At 56.7% G+C, this 20,352-nt stretch overlaps 1 protein-coding gene across 13 annotated transcripts in view; it reads left to right on the top strand.

Moving 5' to 3' along the window:
* The first annotated feature begins 6,184 nt into the window (after window positions 1–6,184).
* TPM2 (tropomyosin 2) overlaps window positions 6,185–20,352 on the top strand; it is a 57,712-nt gene continuing 43,544 nt past the window's right edge. For 2 of the 13 annotated variants that reach the window (XM_073343239.2, XM_073343237.2), the window contains exons 1-2: window positions 6,185–6,409; window positions 7,500–7,625. In XM_073343239.2, the coding sequence (XP_073199340.1) occupies window positions 6,296–6,409; window positions 7,500–7,625 (240 nt within the window). In that variant the 5' untranslated portion in view covers window positions 6,185–6,295. Of the gene's footprint in view, window positions 6,410–7,499; window positions 7,626–14,597; window positions 15,095–20,352 lie in introns of those variants that run through there. The other 11 variants (XM_073343240.2, XM_073343238.2, XM_073343244.2 and 8 more) reach the window with 9 other exon arrangements.

Here is a 20,352-nt window from a genome sequence, read left to right as displayed (position 1 = left end):
CCCCTCTCACACGCTCCTGCTCATGCTTCCTCTCTGTATCCCGCTTCCACACTTACCTCAGGGCTTTGGTCTCCTTCCCCCGGTGAACCTAGTTTAAAGCCCCCCTCACTAGGTTAGCCAGCCTGCTCGCGAAGATGCTCTTCCCTCTCTTCGTTAGGTGGAGCCCGTCTCTTCCTAGCAATCCTTCTTGGAACTCCATCCCATGGTCAAAGAATCCAAAGCCTTCTCTCAGACACCACCTGCGTAGCCATTCGTTGACTTCCACGATTCGACGGTCTCTATCCAGGCCTTTTCCTTCCAAGGGGAGGATGGACGAGAAGACCACTTGCGCCTCATACTCCTTTATCCTTCCTAGAGCCACGTAGTCCGCAGTGATCCGCTCAAGGTCATTTTTGGCAGTATCATTGGTGCCCACGTGGAAAAGCAGGAAGGGGTAGCGGTCTGAGGGCTTGATGAGTCTTGGCAGACTCTCCACTTTGTAACTCTTTGCAGTCAGAGTATAAACTGTTCAGGAAGGACAGGGACGGGAGGAAAGGTGGGGGAGTTGCACTGAGTATAAGGGGGCGGTATGATTGCTCAGAGCTCCAGTTTGAAACTGGAGAACAGCCTGTTGAGAGTCTTTGGGTCAAATTGAGAGGCGACAGCAGCAAGGGTGAAGCCATGGTGGGCGTGCGCTACAGACCAGGGGGATAAGGTAGACGAGGCTTTCTTTGGACAACTCATGCAAATTACTAAATCGCAGGCACTGGTTCTCATGGGAGACTTCAATCACCCTGCTATCTGCTGGGAGAGCAATGCAGCAGTGCACAGACAATCCAGGAAGTTTTTGGAGAGTGTTGGGAACAACTTCCTGGTGCAAGCGCTGGAGGAACCAACTAGGGGCCGTGCTCCTCTTGACCTGCTGCTCACAAACAGGGAAGAATTGGTAGGGGAAGTAGAAGTGGGTAGCAACCTGGGCAGCAGTGACCATGAGATGGTCGAGTTCAGGATCCTGACAAAAGAAAGAAAGGAGAGTAGCAAAATATGCACCCTGGACTTCAGAAAAGCAGACTTAGACACCCTTAGGGAACTGATGGGCAGGATCCCCTGGAAGGCTAATATGAGGGTGTGACAAAGTGGGACTGTTCTTAATGTTTTCTCTGAATATTGTGGGGGTGCCTCAGTTTCCCCTAGGCAGTTCTTAAGTATCTAGGTGATGGGATAAGGGTGTATGATCATTGCAGAGCCCTAGAAGGCAGGTGTGTGCAGGGGTCTGGACACAGAGAATGGCCGACACCCTGTTTCCTGGCAACTGATGGCCTGGCCCTTCCCCCCTACAAGGTGAGAGCTAAAGGGTTGGCGAACAAAGGAATCAGGTGCCCTCCTGGTCCAGGAAAGGGACAAAGCCCAGAGGAGGAGGGGCTGGAGAGAGTTTCAGTTTGGGGCTGGCTGGGGAGATGGAGTGAAGTGCAGATGTGGTTGTCTGGCTCACTGCCCCCCAAAATGGACACGGCTGAGGGGTTCTGTTCTCTGTACCTATAAGCTCTGTGTTAGACCATGTTCCTGTCGTCTAATAAACCTTCTGTTTTACTGGCTGGCTAAGAGTTATGTCTGACTGCGAAGTTGGGGTGCAGGACCCTCTGGCTTCCCCAGGACCCCGCCTGAGCGGACTCGCTGTGGGAAGCGCACGGAGGGGCAGAGGATGCTGAATGCTCCGAGGTCAGACCCAGGAAGGTGGAAGCTGTGTGAGCTGTGTGTCCTGCAGACAGGCTGCTCACAGAGAGGAGACTTCCCCAGAGTCCTGCCTGGCTTCGTATGGAGCAGTTCCAGAGCATTGCCCGGGGACTCTGTGACAGAGGGGGAAAGGAGTCCAGGAGAGCTGGCTGTATTTTAAAGAAGCCTTATTGAGGGTGCAGGAACAAACAATCCCGATGTACAGAAAGAATAGCAAATATGGCAGGCAACCAGCTGGGCTTAACAGTGAAATCTTCGGTGAGTATAAACTCAAAAAGGAAGCTTACTAGAAGTGGAAATTTGGACAGATGACTAGGGAGGAGTATAAAAATATTGCTCGAGCATGCAGGGGTGTAATCAGGAAGGCCAAGGCACAATTGGAGTTGCAGCTAGCAAGGAATGTGAAGGGGAACAAGAAGGGTTTCTACAGGTATGTTAGCAACAAGAAGAAGGTCAGGGAATGTGTTGGACCCTTACTGAATGGGGGGAAAAGAAAAGGAGGACTTGTGGCACCTTAGAGACTAACCAATTAATTTGAGCATAAGCTTTCGTGAGCTGAAGTGAGGTGATGAAGTGAGCTGTAGCTCACGAAAGCTTATGGTCAAATAAATTGGTTAGTCTCTAAGGTGCCACAAGTCCTCCTTTTTTTTTTGCGGATACAGACTAACACGGCTGCTACTCTGAATGGGGGAGGCAACCTAGTGACAGATGATGTGGAAAAAGCTGAAGTACTCAATGCTTTTTTTGCCTCAGTCTTCACAGACAAAGTCAGCTCCCAGACTGCTGCACTGGGCAGCACAGTATGGGGAGGAGGTAAGCAGCCTTAAATGGTGAAAGAACAGGTTAAGGACTATTTAGAAAAGCTGGACATGCACAAGTCCATGGGTCCAGATCTAATGCATCCAATGATGCTGAGGGAGTTGGCTGATGTGCTTGCAGAGCCATTGGCCATTATCTTTGAAAATTCTTGGCAATCGGGGGAGGTCCTGGATGATTGGAAAAAGGCAAATATAGTGCCCATATTTAAAAAAGGGAAGAAAGAGAACCTGGGGAACTACAGACCAGTCAGCCTCACTTCAGTCCCTGGCAAAATCGTGGAGAAGGTCCTCAAGGAATCCATTTGGAAGCACTTGGAGGAGAGGAAGCTGATCAGGAACAGTCAACATGGATTCACCAAGGGCAAGTCATGCCTGACCAACCCGATTGCCTTCTATGATGAAATAACCGGCTCTGTGGATATAGGGAAAGCGGTGGACATGACATATCTTGACTTTAGCAAAGCTTTTGATATGGTCTCCCACAGTATTCTTGCCAGCAAGTTAAAAAAGTATGGTTTGGATGAATGGACTATAAGGTGGATAGAAAGCTGGCTAGATTGTCAGCCTTAACGGGTAGTGATCAACAGCTCGATGTCTAGTTGGCAGCCGGTATCAAGCGGACTGCACCAGGGATTGGTCCTGGGGCCGGTTTTGTTCAACATCTTTAGTAATGATCTGGAGGATGGTGTGGATTGCACCCTCAGCAAGTTTGTGGATGACACTAAACTAGGAGGAGTGGTAGATACGCTGGAGGGCAGGGATAGGATACAGAGGGACCTAGACAAATTGGAGGATTGGGCCAAAAGAAATCTGATGAGGTTCAATAAGGATAAGTGCAGAGTCCTGCACTTAGGAAGGAAGAATCACATGCATTGCTACAGGCTGGGGACCGAATGGCTCAGCAGCAGTTCTGCAGAAAAGGACCTGGGGATTATAGCGGACGAGAAGCAGGATATGAGTCAGCAGTGTGCCCTCGTTGCCAAGAAGGCTAACCGCATTTGGGGCTGTATAAGTAGGGGCATTGCCAGCAGATCGAGGGATGTGATTGTTCCCCTCTATTCGACATTGGTGAGGCCACAGCTGGAGTATTGTGTCCAGTTTTGGGCCCCACACTACAAGAAAGATGTGGATAAATTGGAGAGAGTCCAGCGAAGGGCAACAAAAATGATTAGGGGACTGGAACACATGACTTACGAGGAGAGGCTGAGGGAACTGGGATTGTTTAGTCTGCGGAAGAGAAGAATGAGGGGGGATTGATAGCTGCTTTCAACTCCCTGAAAGGGGGTTCCAAAGAGGATGGCTCTAGGCTGTTCTCAGTGGTAGCAGATGACAGAACGAGGAGTAATGGTCTCAAGTTGTAGTCGGGGAGGTTTAGGGTGGATATTAGGAAAAACTTTTTCACTAGGAAGGTGGTGAAGCACTGGAATGGGTTACCTCAGGAGGTGTTGGAATCTCCATCATTAGAGGTTTTTAAGGTCCAGCTTGACAAAGCCCTGGCTGGGATGATTTAGTTGGGGTTGGCCCTGCTTTGAGCAGTGGATTGTACTAAATGACCTCCTGAGGTCCCTTCCAACCCTGATATTCTATGATTCAGCCTTGACCTTAACTATCTTGAGTAGTTTTGGTATCATCTGCAAACTTTGCCACCTCACTGTTTACCCTTTTTTCCAGACCATTTATGAATATGTTGAATAGGACTGGTCCCAGTACAGATCCCTGGGGAACACCACTATTTACCTCTCTCCATTCTGAAAACTGACCATTTACCCTTTGTTTCCTGTCTTTTAACCAGTTATCTATCCATGAGAGAACCTTCCCTCTTATCCCATGACAGCTTACTTTGCTTAAGAGTCTTTGATGAGGGATATTGTCAAAGGCTTTCTCAAAATCTGAGGACACTGTACCCACTGGATCCCCCTTGTCCACATGCTTGTTGACCCCCTCAAAGAATTCTTATAGCTTGGTGAGGCATGATTTCCCTTTTCAAAAACTGTGTTGATGCTTCCCCAACAAATCATGTTAATCTATGTGTCTGACAATTCTGTTCTTTACTATAGTTTCAACCGATTTGCCCAGTGCTGAGGTTAGGGTTACTGGCCTATAATTGCCAGGATCTTCTCTGGAACCTTTTTTAAAAATTGGCATCACATTAGCTATTCTCCAAACATAGAATATCAGGGTTAGAAGGGACCTCATGAGGTCATGTAGTCCAACCCCCTGCTCAAAGCAGGACCAATCCCCAATTTTTTCCCCAAATGGCCCCCCCAATGATTGAACTCACAACCCTGGGTTTAGCAAGCCAATGCTCAAACCACTGATCTATTCCTCCCCCATAATCATCTGGTTCCAAGACTGATTTAAATGATAAGGTTGCATACCACAGTTCTTAGTTCTGCAATTTCATATTTTAGTTCCTTCAGAACTGTTCGGTGAATCCTATCTGGTCTTGGTGATTTATTACTGTTGAATTTATCAATGTGTTCCAAAACCACCTTTACTGACATCTCAATCTGGGACAGTTCCTCATATTTATCCCCTAAAAGTATGGCTCACATCCTTTGTAATGAAGACTAATGCAAAGAACTTATTTAGCTTCTCCACGACAGCCTTGTCTTCCATGAGTGCTCCTTTAGGATTTCTACTGTCCAGTGGCCCCACTGATTGTTTGGCAGGCTTCCTGCTTCTGATGCCATTAACAAAATTTGCTGTTAGTTTTTGTGTCTTTTGCTAGTTGCTCTTCAAATTCTTTATTGCCTGCCTAATTACACTTTTACACTTCACTTGCCAGAGTGATGCTCCTTTCCATTCTCCTCAGTAGGATTTGGCTTCCAATTTTTAAAAGATGCCCTTTCCCCTTTTTGACAGGTTTCAGAGTAACAGCCCTGTTAGTCTGTCTTTGCAAAAGGAAAAGGAGGACTTGTGGCACCTTAGAGACTAACCAATTTATTTGAGCATGAGCTTTCGTGAGCTACATCCGATGAAGTGAGCTGTAGCTCAAGAAAGCTCATGCTCAAATAAATTGGTTAGTCTCTAAGGTGCCACAAGTACTCCTTTTCCTTTCCCCTTTAACTGCCTCTTTTACTCTGTTGTTGAGCCATGGTATCATTTTTTTAAATGTGGGGTATACATTTAATTTGAGCCTCTATTATGGTGTTTTTTTAAAGTTTCCATGCAGCTTCCAGGCATTGCACTCATGCCTTTTCCTTTTGATTTCTGTTTAAGTAGCTTCCTCTGTATTTGGGAAATGGAAATCTCTGGGGCTAACAGAGTCAGTCTCTGGGGATGGGGGTCCCTGGTGTTTGGGGGTCCCTCTGGAGAGTGCAGAGCATTTCAGTGGGATTAGGGGGGTCTCGCGGGAGATCAATGTGATTCAGTGGGGTTGGGGAACTCTGTGGAGTTGGGGGTCCCTCGGGGGGTGCAGTGGGGGTGGGGTCCCTGGGGTGGGGGCGCAGGGGGGTGTCTCCGGTTCCGGGTCCCTGGGGGCGCAGCCGGGCCGGTCCCGCACGGGGTGCTGCCGCTGCTCGCCGATCCCGCCCTCCCCGCGGCTCGGCTCGCGAGCCTGTCCCTAAAAGGTGCTCGGCGGCCGGCGGGGGAGGGTCCGGGTCCCGCGGCTCCTCCCGTCCCCTCCCCGGCTTTTAGGCGCGGCGGCGGCGCCCGGGCCCCAGAGCCCGCTCCGCCCGGCCCGCTCCAGCCCCGCTCGGCCCCGCTCCGCCCGGCCCGCTCCAGCCCCGCTCCCAGCCCGGTCTCCGCCCCGCGCCGCAGCCATGGACGCCATCAAGAAGAAGATGCAGATGCTGAAGCTGGACAAGGAGAACGCGATCGACCGCGCCGAGCAGGCGGAGGCGGACAAGAAGCAGGCAGAGGATCGCTGCAAGCAGGTGTGGGGGGTGTCCGGGAGCCCCCGTCAGTGCCCCCCCCCCGAGTCCCTAGGCAGCCCCCCAGTTCCCAGGCAACCCCCCCTAAGTTCCAGGCAGACCTGGGACCCCCCATGCTCCCCAAGTCCCTGGGCAGCAACCCCAACGGGGCCCCTCCCAGCACCCTGGCAGTACAGTCCCCAGGTAGCCCCAACACTTCCCCGAGTCCCCAGGCTCCCCAGCCCACCCTACACCTGGGCAGCAGCCTCCCTGAGTCCCTAGGCAACCCCCCAGGTCCCCCACCAGTCCCTGGGAAGCTCCCCCCCGGCACACACCCTGGCAGCTCCCTCCAGTGCCCCCCCCCCGAGTAGCGCCCCTCTACTTTCCAGGCAGCCCCCTGTCCAGCCCCCCCAGCTGGGATTAACCCTGCCCAGTATCCCCATCCAGTGACAGATTAAGCAGGGTGAGGACCGATACCCTCATCCCTCAGGGCACCTCCCCCTTAAACCCCCATTGATAGGGTGAGGACCAAGTGGGGGTCACTGCACTGTTGGGGACCACTTCAGGAACCCTCAGTTCTATCCCCTGACCAGGTATCATGTTGGCCCCTCCTGGAGCTAGACTTGTAGGGGACCCATTGCAAACAGGCATCCTTCCCCCCCCGCCAGCACATCCAGGCATTGGGCACATCCTGCCCCACCTCCCTTGGACACTGCCTGTCTTAGCAGCTCAGGCCCTTGGGATGGAGCCAGAATCTCGGGCTGAGTCGGGGTTCTCTCCTCCACGCAGCGGGTTCACCAGAAATGTGGGGCGAGAACATCACTTCCCCACGTCTGTGCCAGGACCGGGGAGAGGCTGCCCTGGGCTCCCCTAGTTCTTGGAAGCCCAAGGAGACAATCCTGGGAGCCACTGTCTCTGGAGACTCTGCCCAGCATTCTCCCACTGGCCTCGGGTGCCAAGAACCGAGCTCTGTATTGGGGCCAGTCCTGGGGCAGCCACTCTGGGATGCCACCCAAGCTCGCCTTGCCCCTTTCCTGTTATCTAGCATGCTGCCTGGCTCCCGCTGAACCTCTGTCCGGGCCCCTAACCCCCTTGCTCTGATCTCCCTTCCCAGCTGGAGGAGGAGCAGCAGGCCCTGCAGAAGAAGCTGAAGGGGACTGAGGATGAGGTGGATAAATACTCTGAGTCCGTCAAAGAGGCCCAGGAGAAGCTGGAACAGGCGGAGAAGAAGGCAGCAGATGTACGTACCTACTGCCAGCCCCTCTCCCCATGAGACGGAGAATCTGTCACTGGGGGATTAAGGGGTGGGAGCCCCATTGGGAAACCTTTCCTGGTGGAAGCAGTCGAAATCTCATCACCTGGGACACTTACACTAAACTGGACTAAACACTAGAAAATGGATAATAGGGGCCTGACCCCTGGAGTGGGGAGGTGCAGCCCGATGGGAGGGATGGGGCGAGGGGGTGCAGTCTGGCTGAAGATGGAGGGCACGGGAGACAGTTTGGGGTGCAGTCTGGCGGGTGATGGGGGAGACAGTTTGGGGTGCAGTCTGGCTGGAGATGGAGGGCAAGGGAGACAGTTTGGGGTGCAGTCTGGCTGGAGATGGAGGGCAAGGGAGACAGTTTGGGGTGCAGTCTGGCGGGCGATGGGGGAGACAGTTTGAGGTGCAGTCTGGTGGGCGATAGGAGGTAAGGGCACAGTCAGCAGGGGGAAGGGGCAGAGGGGTGTAGTTTGATGGGGGGCAGTGAGCTCTGACCTGCGGGAGGTGAGAAGCTGTTTGGAGTTTGCTCATGGATGGAATGCATTGCTGACAACACTAGATATGCTTGGAGCTCTGCAGGCCTCTGCTGTTCCAGCGGGCTGGGCCCACCCCTCTAGTAGTGATACGGCCCTGCCAGGACTGGAGCGGTCACGGCACCAGCCAATATTGAGTATCTTCAAATCGGCAATTGGTATCTGCGGGATACAGACCAGCTCATCGGCCTCCCATAAAGTTCCAGGGTGCTTGTTAGCCTGTTCTGGGAAAGCTGAGTAGAGCCGGGAGCCAAGGGGAGGGATCAGACACCGCTCGTGTCTGTGCGTCTGAATGAAACCCAGGGCTGGAGGGGGCGGGGGGGGGGGCTGGAGAGTGGCTGGCTGGAAGGAAGGAGGTCATAGCTGTGCTTGGGGAAATCCTTTTCCTCCATGAGCACCAGGGGCTGAGGGCTCCCTCCCAGCCCCTTGGAAGGACAGGCCTGGACGGTTTTCTCTCTCGCCTGAGACAGCAGCTCCTGCCTCGGGGAAGACATTGTGTCGGGGCAGGGCACAGTGAGGAACAGCTGTGTGCAGCCCCCGGCTGCTCCAGGGAGTGGAATGGGGTGTAGTGACCCGCTGTGCCACCCAGGGTATTTGACACCCTATAAATAAATCCTCCTTTTCATAGCCAGCCCTTCTTTGATGAAAACCACCCATGACAAGTGGAAGAGAAGCTGAAGGGAGCCATCTGGAGCACAGCCAGTGGGGGAAGGGCCAAGCTTTTTAGGATCAAGAGCAAAAATTCAATCCCAGCTGGTCTGTGGAGCTAAATGGGGGAGATGTGTCAAATCTCCGAGGCAGCCACCAAGGACAGGGGAGTCCGGAGAAGGACAAGGCTGTGGGAGTGCGATACGTCCCCTCCCCCACTCCCAGGAGCAGCAAAAAGCCCTGGTTGAGTTCAGGCAGAAGGACTCTCCCATCCCACAAACATATTGATAGTCCAGGATCAGGGCCCCACTGTGCGAGGCTCTGAATAAACATGCAGGGAGACAGACCTTGCCTCAAAGAGCTTACAGTCCCAGCGCACAAGTGTCCTGCACCTACTCCTGTCCCTCGAACCAGCACTAGCTGGCGGAGTCCGTGCAGGCAAGGCACTGGGGCTAGTTCGCCAGGAGGGCTGCAGGTGGTGGCCTACTGGCCCTGGTCCCCGCGAGTGCTCCAGGTATAAAGGCGGCGTGGAGGAGGCTGTTACCTTGTTAAGGAAAAGTTAGCACATGTAACTCCATTTTGGTCTGGGGCCCACCATTGGCATGTAACAACCTCCTCCCTGTTCTCTGGCTGTTCTGGCTCTGGGACGGTCTGCTCCATTTGGAGAGTGAGCCAAACCCTGCTTCGGAGCCCAGCAGAACTGGGGGCGAAATCTGCAACCGGGCACTTGAGACGAGGAGAAGCTCCTCTTGGCCTCTGTCTCCCTTTAACCTGAGGCAGCTGTTCTAGGGGGGTCCTGGTGTGAGATCCTGGGCCCACTGAAGTCCATGGGAGTTTTGCCATTGATTTCCACAGAGCCAGGAGTTCACCCTGGTGGCTCTTGGCAGAGGCTCCCCTGGGCTTTGGGCAGCTGGAGCCAGGCTGTGCAGCATTAAAGGACTGGAAAACCTGCCTGATCATGAGAGACTCCAGCCGCTCCATCTGCTTGGCTTAAAGGGAAAGTTATGGGGTGACTTGATCCCAGTGTGTAACGAATATTTGATAATGGGCTCGTCCGTCTCTAGCAGACAAAGATCTAACCCGACCCAAAGTCTGGAAGCTGAAACTAGACAGGTTCAGACTAGAACTAAGGGGCAGATTACTCACAGTGACAGTCGCTAACCATTGGAATATAGCAATGGCAGCTTCTCCATTCCTGGCAGTTTTTAAATCAAGACGGGATGTCGATCTGCTGTAGTTCAAATGGGAATTAATGCAAGGCAGTTCTCTGGCCTGGGTTCCACAGGGGGCAGACTAGGTGATCACAGGGGACCCTTCTGGCCTAAAACTTTAGGAATCTATTAATCAGTTGTTCTTCTGGCGGAGAAGGGGGAAGGGGCCTCCGGAACATGGGTCTGCCTGGGGCCTGGTGCTTGTCTGCATGCTGATTTAGTTAAGCCAGTGGAGAAACCTGTGGACAGACACTCTGGTTCCAAACAGGCTTGTTTCAGTTCGGCTGGTGAAGATTAAGAGCAGTTTTTAAAGTAAGTTTCCACTAAATAAAGCCCCACGACAGCGCATCTCAAACCCAGATCTACAGACTCAGCCTGTAGGCAGGGCACTAGACATAGCAGTGTAGCCATTCCCCCTGAGGCTGGAGCCTGGGCTCTGAGCGCCACCCCCCTCACCGGGTTTCAGAGCCTGAACTCTGGGCCGAGCCGTAGCAGGAGCCCCGTGAGCCAGAGGCTGTGGCCCAGGGCTCTGAGATTTCCCACTGCAGGGGTTTGGGGGGTCTTCCGTGTAGATGCAGCCTAAGTGTCCACCAAGGGGTTAGCACTGCTTTAACTAAAGTTGTGCAAATTTGCATGTAGATTACCCTGTGGTGTGGACTAGCGCGGAGTGCAAATGGCTGGGGGTCCAACTGAGATGCAGATGGGTGGCGGTGGAAAGGGGATGGCCCTGGGGGATGTCAGAGGCCTGGGCGGATGCAGAGTTCGCAGTGTAGTTTGCAGCGTGATGTGCAGTGCATGCTCCGGGAAGGGGGGTGGGGGGGAGAGTCCCTCGTTATGTGGCTCTGATTTGGGACGACCCCTGAAATATTGTGCTTAGTGTTGGCAAACTGGCGGGCGCTCAGAGAAGAGTAACAGGAAGGCTCAAGGAGGGCTGTACAAACCTACCTAGTTTGATAACGGGGGCGAGGGGGAGTCCTGCGACCTCTCTCCACATATCTGAGAGATGTGACCCTCCAGGAGGGAGGGGAATTGTTCGGGGACCAGAGGGAGAGACCAGGAGGAATGGGGTCCCATTCAGAAAAGGAAAAACAGAAAGAAATGTCGGGGAAAACTTGCCGGGAGTGAGCTGAAGAGTGCAGGCCCTGCGGTGATGGGTGCTAGAGATGGACTAACCTGGCTGGGGACCTGTGTCCCAGCGTGGGGCTGGGAGCCTCACTGCTCGGGACTGACCAGAACCCTGGACAATGAAGTGCAGGGACCAAGCCTGTCTGAACAGGATCTCTCTCTGGGAGCCCCTGAGGAGCTCTGTTCTGGGGGAGGACCCTGTTCCATGACTGCTGGAGCTTATTTCCAGGATCTCTCATTGCCTAATCACCCGCGAGTGAATCCAAGGGCAGGACGGTGCTAGGAGATGGTGGGGCAGGTGCAGCAGGAGCTGGAGGGCACCTGGGAAAGGAGGAGAATAAACCTCCAGGCTGAGAATCTGGAACAGCTCCTTCCTTGGAGCCTGCGGAGTCTGCACCTCCGGAGATGGAAAGATGCTCCGTTCCTGTGAGTCTAGCAGGGCAAGACAGGAGCGCCTGACCCGTGCAGGGCTGCTCCCAGCTCCCTGGGCCTCGATAGCCAGAGAGGCAGCTGCTCTCTGTAGAAATATTGACAAATACATTAAAATAACTAACCCTCTCTAGTGCTCGTCTGGGGACACCGGGAACGTGCCCCTGGCCCACAGCCTGAGCTGTCAAGCCTGTCTGGAGACAGGAGTGCGGCTTGCTTGCAGATGGGGCTGCGACATGCTAATGTAATTGGGTCTGTGCTAATGGGTGTTAATGTGAGCCCCGTCCTGCACACCCCGCTGAGGGGTGTCAGCTTCCAGCATAAATCCAAGTGTGGCAGGCTCAGGGATTCGCAGGTCCTTGAAATCCCAACGGTGGGGTGCGTCAGAGCTTGGTTTAGGGGTGCTGGCTGGGGGGGGGCTGACTTCTCCAATCCCAAGAGCGGGGCATGTCAGAGCTCAGTGTACAGGTGCTGGCCACTGGGGGGGCCGTGCCTGGCTTCTCCAGTGCCAGCCTCTCCCAGCAGGAGGCGCTGTGGGTGCAGGGCGGGCGCACTGATTCTTAGATTTTTGTAGGCTGACCTCCTGCATAGCATGGGCAAGGGAACCTCACCCAGTGACTCTGGCCGTGGAGGGAATTATTCCTGCCTGCTCTGTAATTAACACTGCGAGCCCAATAACCTGCAGTGGAACTGGCTGTGTGGGAGGCACCCAGCTGCTGCTCCAGTCTCTTCCATTTCCCAGTCCCTGGGGCAGGAGCTGGTCTGGGTGCCCATAAGTGGGCTGTGCCAGGAGCTGCAGTAGCAGGGCTGGTGTGTGTCTCTGGGGCATGCAGGGAGAGTGCCGAGAAAGAAGCTGCTGGATTCCAGGACTGTGATCCTGAAAGTTCTCAGTGAGGCTGTGACAGGATCCGCCCCAGCCCACCTCCTAGTCCAGACTTTGCTCTTATTTGGTGATTCCCTGAGCCAGTGGGAGGGAGCTGGCTGGCGTCCCAGGGTGTGGCTAGAGCAGAGGCCACTTAGCAGAGCAGCTGCTCAAAGAACTGTCTCTCTGGCCCCTGAACCTGCCCCACTCCTGACAGCCAGGCCCTGACTCCCTGCCCTGTCCTGCGGCTGGTGTGAAAGTGCTATGCTTGCAGCCGGGCTCTGCACAGGCCTTGCTTGCAGGGCTGAGGACCAGGGGTGACTAATGCGTGAGCGAGTGGAGCCAAGGCTCTGGGTTGTACCCTGAGGTAAATGAGCCGAGCTCAGCCCCAGGCAGGGTACAGTGCAACCGGGACAGCTCACCTGCCTGTTACCCTGCAAGGAAAACAGACTTCTCAGCAGTGAAGACATAGGCCCTGCTGGGGTCCCTCAAGCGCTGGCTTGGGTCAGCGGCTGGGCTCAGCTGTTGCATATGGAGCCCAGGAATCCTTGTGCTGGCTGAGCTCTTTAAATGCAGGCGTGAAGTGCAGCTGAGCTGCCTGCTGTCTGTCGCTGTTCATTAAGGAGGGATTGAGTGTAATTCCAGGAGGGCTCCCCTTGTAACGGATCAGACCATGTCCCAGAGCATGGGACACCAGGGCATACCCCCTGACACCAGATAGCATCAGTGATGCACTCCAAGACAAGCAGGGATGAAGATAGCAAATGTGTCTGAGCACTGGGGAGCTGTGTGTGCGATTTCTTATATCCTGCGCAGAGTAGAGACCGAGGCTGCAGACATGAAATCCGCAGGTCTGTCCAAGGGGCTTGTAGATCCCAGGCAATGGGGTGGATGGTATCAGGACCCTGGGGCTTGGAGACCCTTTCCCATGGAGATGTGGTCCAAGCACGGGCAGAAGCTCAAGTCGTTCATATCTGGCTGCTGACCCTAAAGGCCCAGCTGTGCTGTAGGAGTCATTGCATGCAGCAGGCTGTCATGTGGTTCACATCCGCAGGCCCCGTGGTTCCTGCCTGTCACGGGGTTCTACTTCAGTTGTTCCACAGTGCAGGGATGCTGAAATAGTGCTGGAACCTGGGGCAAATGGGGCTTAAACCTCCCAGACACCCTTCCCTTCCGTTGGCATTTGGAGCAGCCACGCACCTTGGCTCTGGCTCTTGGACTTGATGTATTGCAGCCGACCAGGATCATCCAAGGGTGCACAGCTCCCAGCGAGAAATGAATGCGAAGTGTCTGAGAACCCCCATGGGGCTGCAGTCTCAGCAGCCCCTCTAATGGCTAAGGTCAGAGCCCCTGGTCAGGTGGGGAGGCCCTGCAATGATTTCATAGGGCCCAGGAGGACCCTCCAGGCCAGATCTGAGCCGGTGACTCCTGCATTCAGCCCCTCCCTTGTGGGCAAGCTAGAGACCTTTCAGAAAGATACTAGCGATAGCAGCCTGGATGAGGGGAAGGAGGTGCTGCTTCTTCCAGGAGCTCCCTTGTTGTGTCTCCCTTCTTCTGCACCTGGGCCTTCATTCCAGTCTCCCCGGCTCGGGCTTTGCTCCTCTCTTACACATCACAAACCCTGACTCCATGGACATACGTTTATGGGAAACTTTGTTCTCACCACTTCCTGGCTCCCCCTTCCTACACCCCCCAGGGCCTCAGTGCTGTGCGCAGGACCCACCAGGGGGCAGGAAGGAGCCCTCCCAATTTCCCAGCCCCCTGACTCCATGGAGAGCAGAAGTAGGGTCCGGAAACCATGCCCATGGCTACAGCAGTGGCGAATGCAAAAAGGGGCCTCTCTGCTCAGCCCCACCTGAAAGAGACAGAGCAAACGCCTACAGCAGAGCCCCTGCTTGGGCACTCCTCTCTGGGCTCTGCAGGCCAAGCTGCTCCCCAGGACACACAGGCACCCAGAGCAGGCGCTTGTGGGCCCACCCCGCTGCAATGCTCTCTGGGCGTGGGGAGGGTGAGGGCTGGTTCCCTGGGGGAGGGAGGGGAGCCCCGCAGCTGCAGTGGGAAAAGCAGCTTGGATACCTGGTGCTGCCTCTTTAAGAGGAGGGAAGTGTGCAAGCTCTGACACTGGGTTTCCTGAGGAGGAGATGCAGGAGAGGGGGAGGAGGAGCAGGAAAGGGGATGAAGGCAGGGAGGGGAGAGCTCGCATCCTGAGCTCTTCCTGCTGGAGCGGGAGTGGTAGTCCCACAAAGGGCTGAAGCACAGTGTGCTGGGGAGGCTGCCGCAGAGCTGTCACCGGCAGAGTCAGTGACCCGGCGAGCTCAGGCTGGAGCACGGAGCTGGCTAGGGACAGCCAGCAGGACCCAGTGGGTTGGAACCAGGCTGCATTGGGGCTCAGACTGCGCCCCAGGCCACAGACCCTGCCCCAGGCAAGCCAGGGACGCCTCTGTCCTGCTCAGGTCCCCAAGCAGCACCCTCAGGCCTCATTCCTTGGGCGTGGCCCCGGGGTGGACGATGGCCGGGAGCACCTCCATTGATGCGGTGAAGAAGAAGATCCAGAGCCTGCAGCAGGTGGCGGACGAGGCTGAGGAGCGTGCGGAGCATCTGCAGAGGGAGGTGGATGCTGAGAGACAGGCCAGGGAGCGGGTAAGGTGGTCCAGGGCTTGAAGGTCCCAGCCAGCTCCTCCCAATGCCCTTCCTGCCCCGCTCCCCCAGAGGCCTGGGTGCCAGCCTGGGTTTGACGTCCCCTCCGCTCCCTGTGGTGTCAGGGCCTGGCAGGCCCAGTCAGCCCCACCCCAAGCCCTGCTGGGCTCACCGGGCACCCTTCTTGCCTGATGCTGGACTCCCCATCCAGGGAGCTTCTCCTTGCACTCACACCCCGTCTGGCCCAATCCCAGCATCCCACCACCCGCCTGTCCCCCTGCTCTCCTTGTCTCCCGCAAGTAATACCGCCCCCCCCCGACTCTGTGTGGTGACCCCAGCCATGGGCACTGCAGTGATCAGACCCAGGCTGCCAAGGGTTACCCTGGCTGTGCAATGGGCCCAGGAGCCCCCAGCATGCATGGATTCAATTCTCCGGGTACCGATGCAAACAAGGCCCCCCAGCAGGGATCACACCTGCCTCAGGGCTCCGGGGTGGGGGCTGAAGGGTTTCAGAGCCAGCCAGAGTCTGAGGCAGCCCTGGAGGTTTCTCCGTTCATCCCTCACGGGAGGGTGGGGCAGACCAAGAGGAAAAGAAAAGGGCGGCCAGGCGCTCAGATCCACTTACTCCCAACTTCTTCAGCCAGGGCTCTCCTCACCTGCTCCAGGCAGAACGAACCAGCCGCCGGGGCAGCAGGCTGTAGGGCCTGAGCTGCAGCAGGGAGAGCTGGGATGGGGGTCTGGGATGGACCCAGTGAGGGGCCGGGGTGTACACTGCTGGGGTTTAGCTGGGGAAGGCGGGGAGCAGACTGGGTCAAGGATGCAGCCAGGGAAAGGTTAGGACTCGGGGGGAGGGGTCTGGGAAGTAGCTGGGAGATGGGGCCTGGTGCTGTAATTCAGGCCTGGGGGTTACATAGAGTTGGGGGTAGGGGGATTTTCCCCATGGGCTGGTCCCAGGTGTGTGGTCTAGTAGGTGGGTATCCGGTGCCTGTCCCTGTGGTGATGCCAGGGCAGGGCAACAGCCAAGAATGACCCAAGTGCCGGACTCATGGCACTCTGGATGCAGTTGGCTGCCAGGAAAGCCCATCCCCATCCAAGTGCCCCCTGACCTGGCTGTGGGTTTAGCAGGCCCTGTGAGGCTCAGTTTCTCTGTCCAGCTACGGGCTGCGCCTGCATCTCGGACAGTGGCCAGACCCAGCTGGGAAAGTGCCCCCCAGTAGGGATGAAGCCCTTCTTGCACCCTGGGTGCTTCTGGGGTCCCCATCACTGTGGCGTCAGTTTGAGGCCTACCGCTGGCTGCCCCAACTGACCATCCTGGCGGACTGGGTGCCCATTCTGGCAGCTTTGACTCACTGCCTAGGCCTTGCACCACGCGCTCACCTCAGTCAGTTGCTGAGCCCCGAGTCCAGAATTGGCCGTGCTCTGGTCTGGCTGGAGGTACAGCGGGCTCTCTGTCGGGGAGGGAACATCTCCTGCTCCAGGCTGAGGCCTCAGCCTCTGCTGTCCTGGCCCCGCCGGGATGGTACGCAGGATGCAGAGCTGTGTCCCCATCTACCCCTCCCTCCCTCTGGGCTCACTGTGGCTTCCCCTTGCCCTGGAGCAGAGGAGGTGAGGGGAAGAGCCGGAGGCATTGCTGGTGGGAGTGGGGGCTGGATGATTGGCAATGACGTGGGGTGGGTGCAGGAGCTTCTCCCTTGCTGCGCCGCACCTGTGCAGCCCTGATTAACCCAAGCTGACCCGACCGGCTCTCGGTGCCGACTGGCTCCCAGGGTTCAGGGCAGCCCAAGGGACAGTCCCACTGTGCTCCCCGGTGGAGTCACAGCCAGTTACTTGAGCAGGGATTCGAGAGGCCCTGGGAGCTGGCTCATTGCCCTGTGGGGCTGGGGACAGGCAGTGGGCAGTGCTGGGCCGCCTAAGGGGGGCAAGGGGCAGGCAGCTCTGAAAGCCTGTCGGGCTGGATCTGGCCTGGGAAGCCGTCCTCGAACGCTGGTGTAACTGCCTGACCCGGCCCTGAGTCGGGTGGGAGTGGAGCTCCAGAAGCACATGATCCCATCCAGGGCTCTGTGCTCGACCCAGATCAGTTAGGCCTCGTCCCTGGGAATGGCAGTAGGCTTGGTGGCCAGCTCTGTCGCTTCACAGCAAGGGACAGATCGGCCGCCCTTGCTGACACTGCTGGTTCTCCCAGCAGCCTTCGACTCCACCGCCCCCTCCGTGCTGCACTCAGCTGTAGGGACGAGCCATGGGGGAAGGGGTAGCTTGGGACTGGTTCTGCTCAGAAAGACCCCCAAGGATCCAAAAAGCACTAGCTGGCCTAGGCCCCAGTGATCTCAGAGGCCCCCTCTCTTGCAGGGACTTGCAGGAGGGGTGTCGACCATTCTCAGGGTGGCGTCCTTGCCTCTGGGATTCTCACCAATGGAAATATGTGTGTGGCCAAGCCTGGCCACTTCCAAAGCAGGCTGTGAGACGCAGGTGTCCAGGCCTCCGCTGGCTGCAAGCGCCCTCCCTAGCCCTGCCCTGTAGCTGAGTGCTGGCAGGGGAGGGGGTGTGGAAAAGGCACTCCATTTGTAATGCCCTCCCAGATGCCAGAGCGACAGGTGCCTCAAATATTTCCATGGTATCCCCACTGCTGGGGAGTGCAGGGCTGCCTGCCAGGAGAGGGGTTAGACTCAGACACTCAGAGATGTGGGGACCCAAAGAGGCCATTATGAGCACAGGCCAGAGAATGTCACCCAGTGATTGCCACCTCCAGCCCATCCGTTCCAGTGGGGTAGGTCTGGGAGAGAGAACCCAGAATCCACCCAGCCCTTACTGTTAAAAACTGCAGCTTAGTTCTAGTCTGAATGTGTCTCATTTCAGCTGCCAGCCACTGGCTCTCCCTCTGCCTTTGTCTGTCAGGTGCAGGAGCCCTGTGCTACCAGGCAGCCCTTCCCCATGTAGGTAGCTGTAGAACATCGTCAAGTCACCTCTTGACTTTCTCTTAGATTGAGCTTCTTCAGTCTCTCGCTGTCGGGCTAGCTTTCCTGACCTCGCATCATCCTTGTAACTTTGTTCTGAACCCTTCCAGTTTGTCAGCAAAGTGTGGCTCCCGAAACTGGCCATGGGATCCAGGAATGCCACCTCCCTACTACTACTAATGCTAATGCCACCTCCCTACTCCCTTTGCTAGCCCTTGCTTATACATCCAGGGATTGCCGTAGCCTTTTTCGCCACAGCATCACATGGGGAGCTCGTGTTCCCAGAGGAAGTCTGGATAATCAGGAGTCTGGCCTGCTTCAGGCCATACCAGAGAGGCCTTCTTCAGGGAAGCTGCTCCTGCCATAAGTAGCATGAGGACGAGAGGAGAGGAGAAAGCCCTATAGGTGGGTTAGAGAGAGAGCCCTATAGGTGGGTTACGGGTGTCTTGGGCAGAGTCCCCTGGGAGGGGGTCCCAGCAGGAAACTTCACATGCAGGACTGGGCCTTGCAGATCTGATCTGACTCTGGGAGGAGTTCAGTTGGGCAGAGGAGGGCATTCCCTGGCTGGGTGCGGCTGGGCTAGAGGCTGCTTTCCTGGGGCGGCACTAGCAGGCCCAAGTGCTCCTGTTCCTGGCTGTGTTGTTGGGATCGTGTACCTGAGGCTGGGTGGAGCAGACTCTGCCAGGAGCTTCCTGGGCAGGGTGCCCTGCAGGGAGCTTTCCTATTGTTCCCGCAGCCCCAGTCTGCTCACGCTGTGGTGCTCATTGGCTGCAGGGGAAGCCGGGCTGCCCTGCCCAGTAACATGATCTCTAGGAGAGAGCCTGGCAGGTCACTCCAGCGCTGGGCCTGGCTGAGGTCCAGGAGCCACCGGAAACTCTCAATAGAGCAGTTGCACTGCGTGGCTTCCTGCCCTGACTCCAGGAGGGAAGGGACCTGGGACCTCGGTTTGGAAGGGCCCAGTCCTGGCTTGCGCGTCCCAAGGGCTGAACCTGGCCAGGTGGAGGTGGGGGTGGGGAGGTTGTCTCCTCTGATCTCCCTACTAGTGTGTGCTAAGTCCTGCCCTGTTCCTGGCTTCCTCTGTTCTATGACCATGCTGCAGGGAAACCCTGGCATGCCGGGGAGCGAGCATGGCTGGAGGGGAAGGGGGCCCCAATCGGGAGAAGGGGGCTCTGCCCACCCCCTGAGTCTCTGTAACCAACATAGGCCAAGTACATTATTGCAGGCCCTGTGGGGTCAGGTAGCTTTCTGTGGCCTGGCTAACACCTTCTGCTGGTGCTGGGGGGCCCCACTGGAGCCCCATCACTGCTGTGCCTTGTGCCAGGCAGGGACTGTTCTTTGGGAGCCTTCCCAGCCCTTGTGGCATGATGTGGAGCCAGCGAACCCAGCCCGGACCCCAGCATGGCAGCACAGTGCTCCAGGGGGAGAGGGTTGCGGTAGGAGAGCAGCCCACTGTGGTCTCCCTGGGGCCTTCTGCCCAAAGCCCCTTCTAAAGCCAATCCCACCCCCTTTCCCTGCTGCCTTGGTGTCTGGCCGGGGAGGAGGTGGCATTGTGGAGTTACAGCCAGCGAAGGGCAGGTCTGGGTCTGGCTGTAACTGGGGAGGGGGCAAGGTCCCTGGGGGGTTTGTCTGTCCCTGAGGGCAGAGCTGCTCGAACACTTTGCATAGTGTGGGTGCTGAGAGCCATTGGACCAAACTGTAATCCTGTATGGATGGAAACCACTTCAAGCTGGGGGTGTGCCCCCCCAGCACCCCTAGTTCCAGCACCCCTGCGGACATGGGAGGCCAGGGAAGGGGACATAGGGCAGGGTCATGATGGCATGAGGGGGTGTACCTAACTCTGTAGGCTCACCCCTGTTCTGTGTGCTCTGCTCTCTGGGTCCTGGTGCACAGATCCCAGCCTCCTGGGCAGGGCACTCAGTAGCCAGGGCTGGGGTGACGGTGCCTGGTGGCCTGTGCCCTGGGGGGTGCTGAGTAGCACTGAGCCACGCTCTCCTCTCCCCGCAGAGTTCAGCGCTTGGGGGCTGCTGCACCCGCTGGAGGCATTTCCGGGGCAGAGCTCAGGCCTCCGAGAGTAGGAGCAAGGCGAGAGTTACTAAATGGAAAGAAAAGCTGGTCAGATGCTGGAGGGGGGAGGGGGGAGTGGTATGGAGCTGGGGGAGCTAGCGTGGGGCTGGGGAGCTGGCATATGGCATGGGAGGCTGGTGCGGGGCTGGGGGGGGGTCTGTCCATGGGGCCGGCAGGGGTCTGTCTCCCAGTCCACGCCCTGGCTCCCGCTGCAGGAGTGTGCCTGTACTCCCCACAAGAGCTCTC

Source organism: Lepidochelys kempii, chromosome 5, assembly GCF_965140285.1.
Source record: "Lepidochelys kempii isolate rLepKem1 chromosome 5, rLepKem1.hap1, whole genome shotgun sequence".
Taxonomy (NCBI): domain Eukaryota; kingdom Metazoa; phylum Chordata; order Testudines; family Cheloniidae; genus Lepidochelys; species Lepidochelys kempii.
This window is presented reverse-complemented; position numbering and strand designations above follow the sequence as displayed.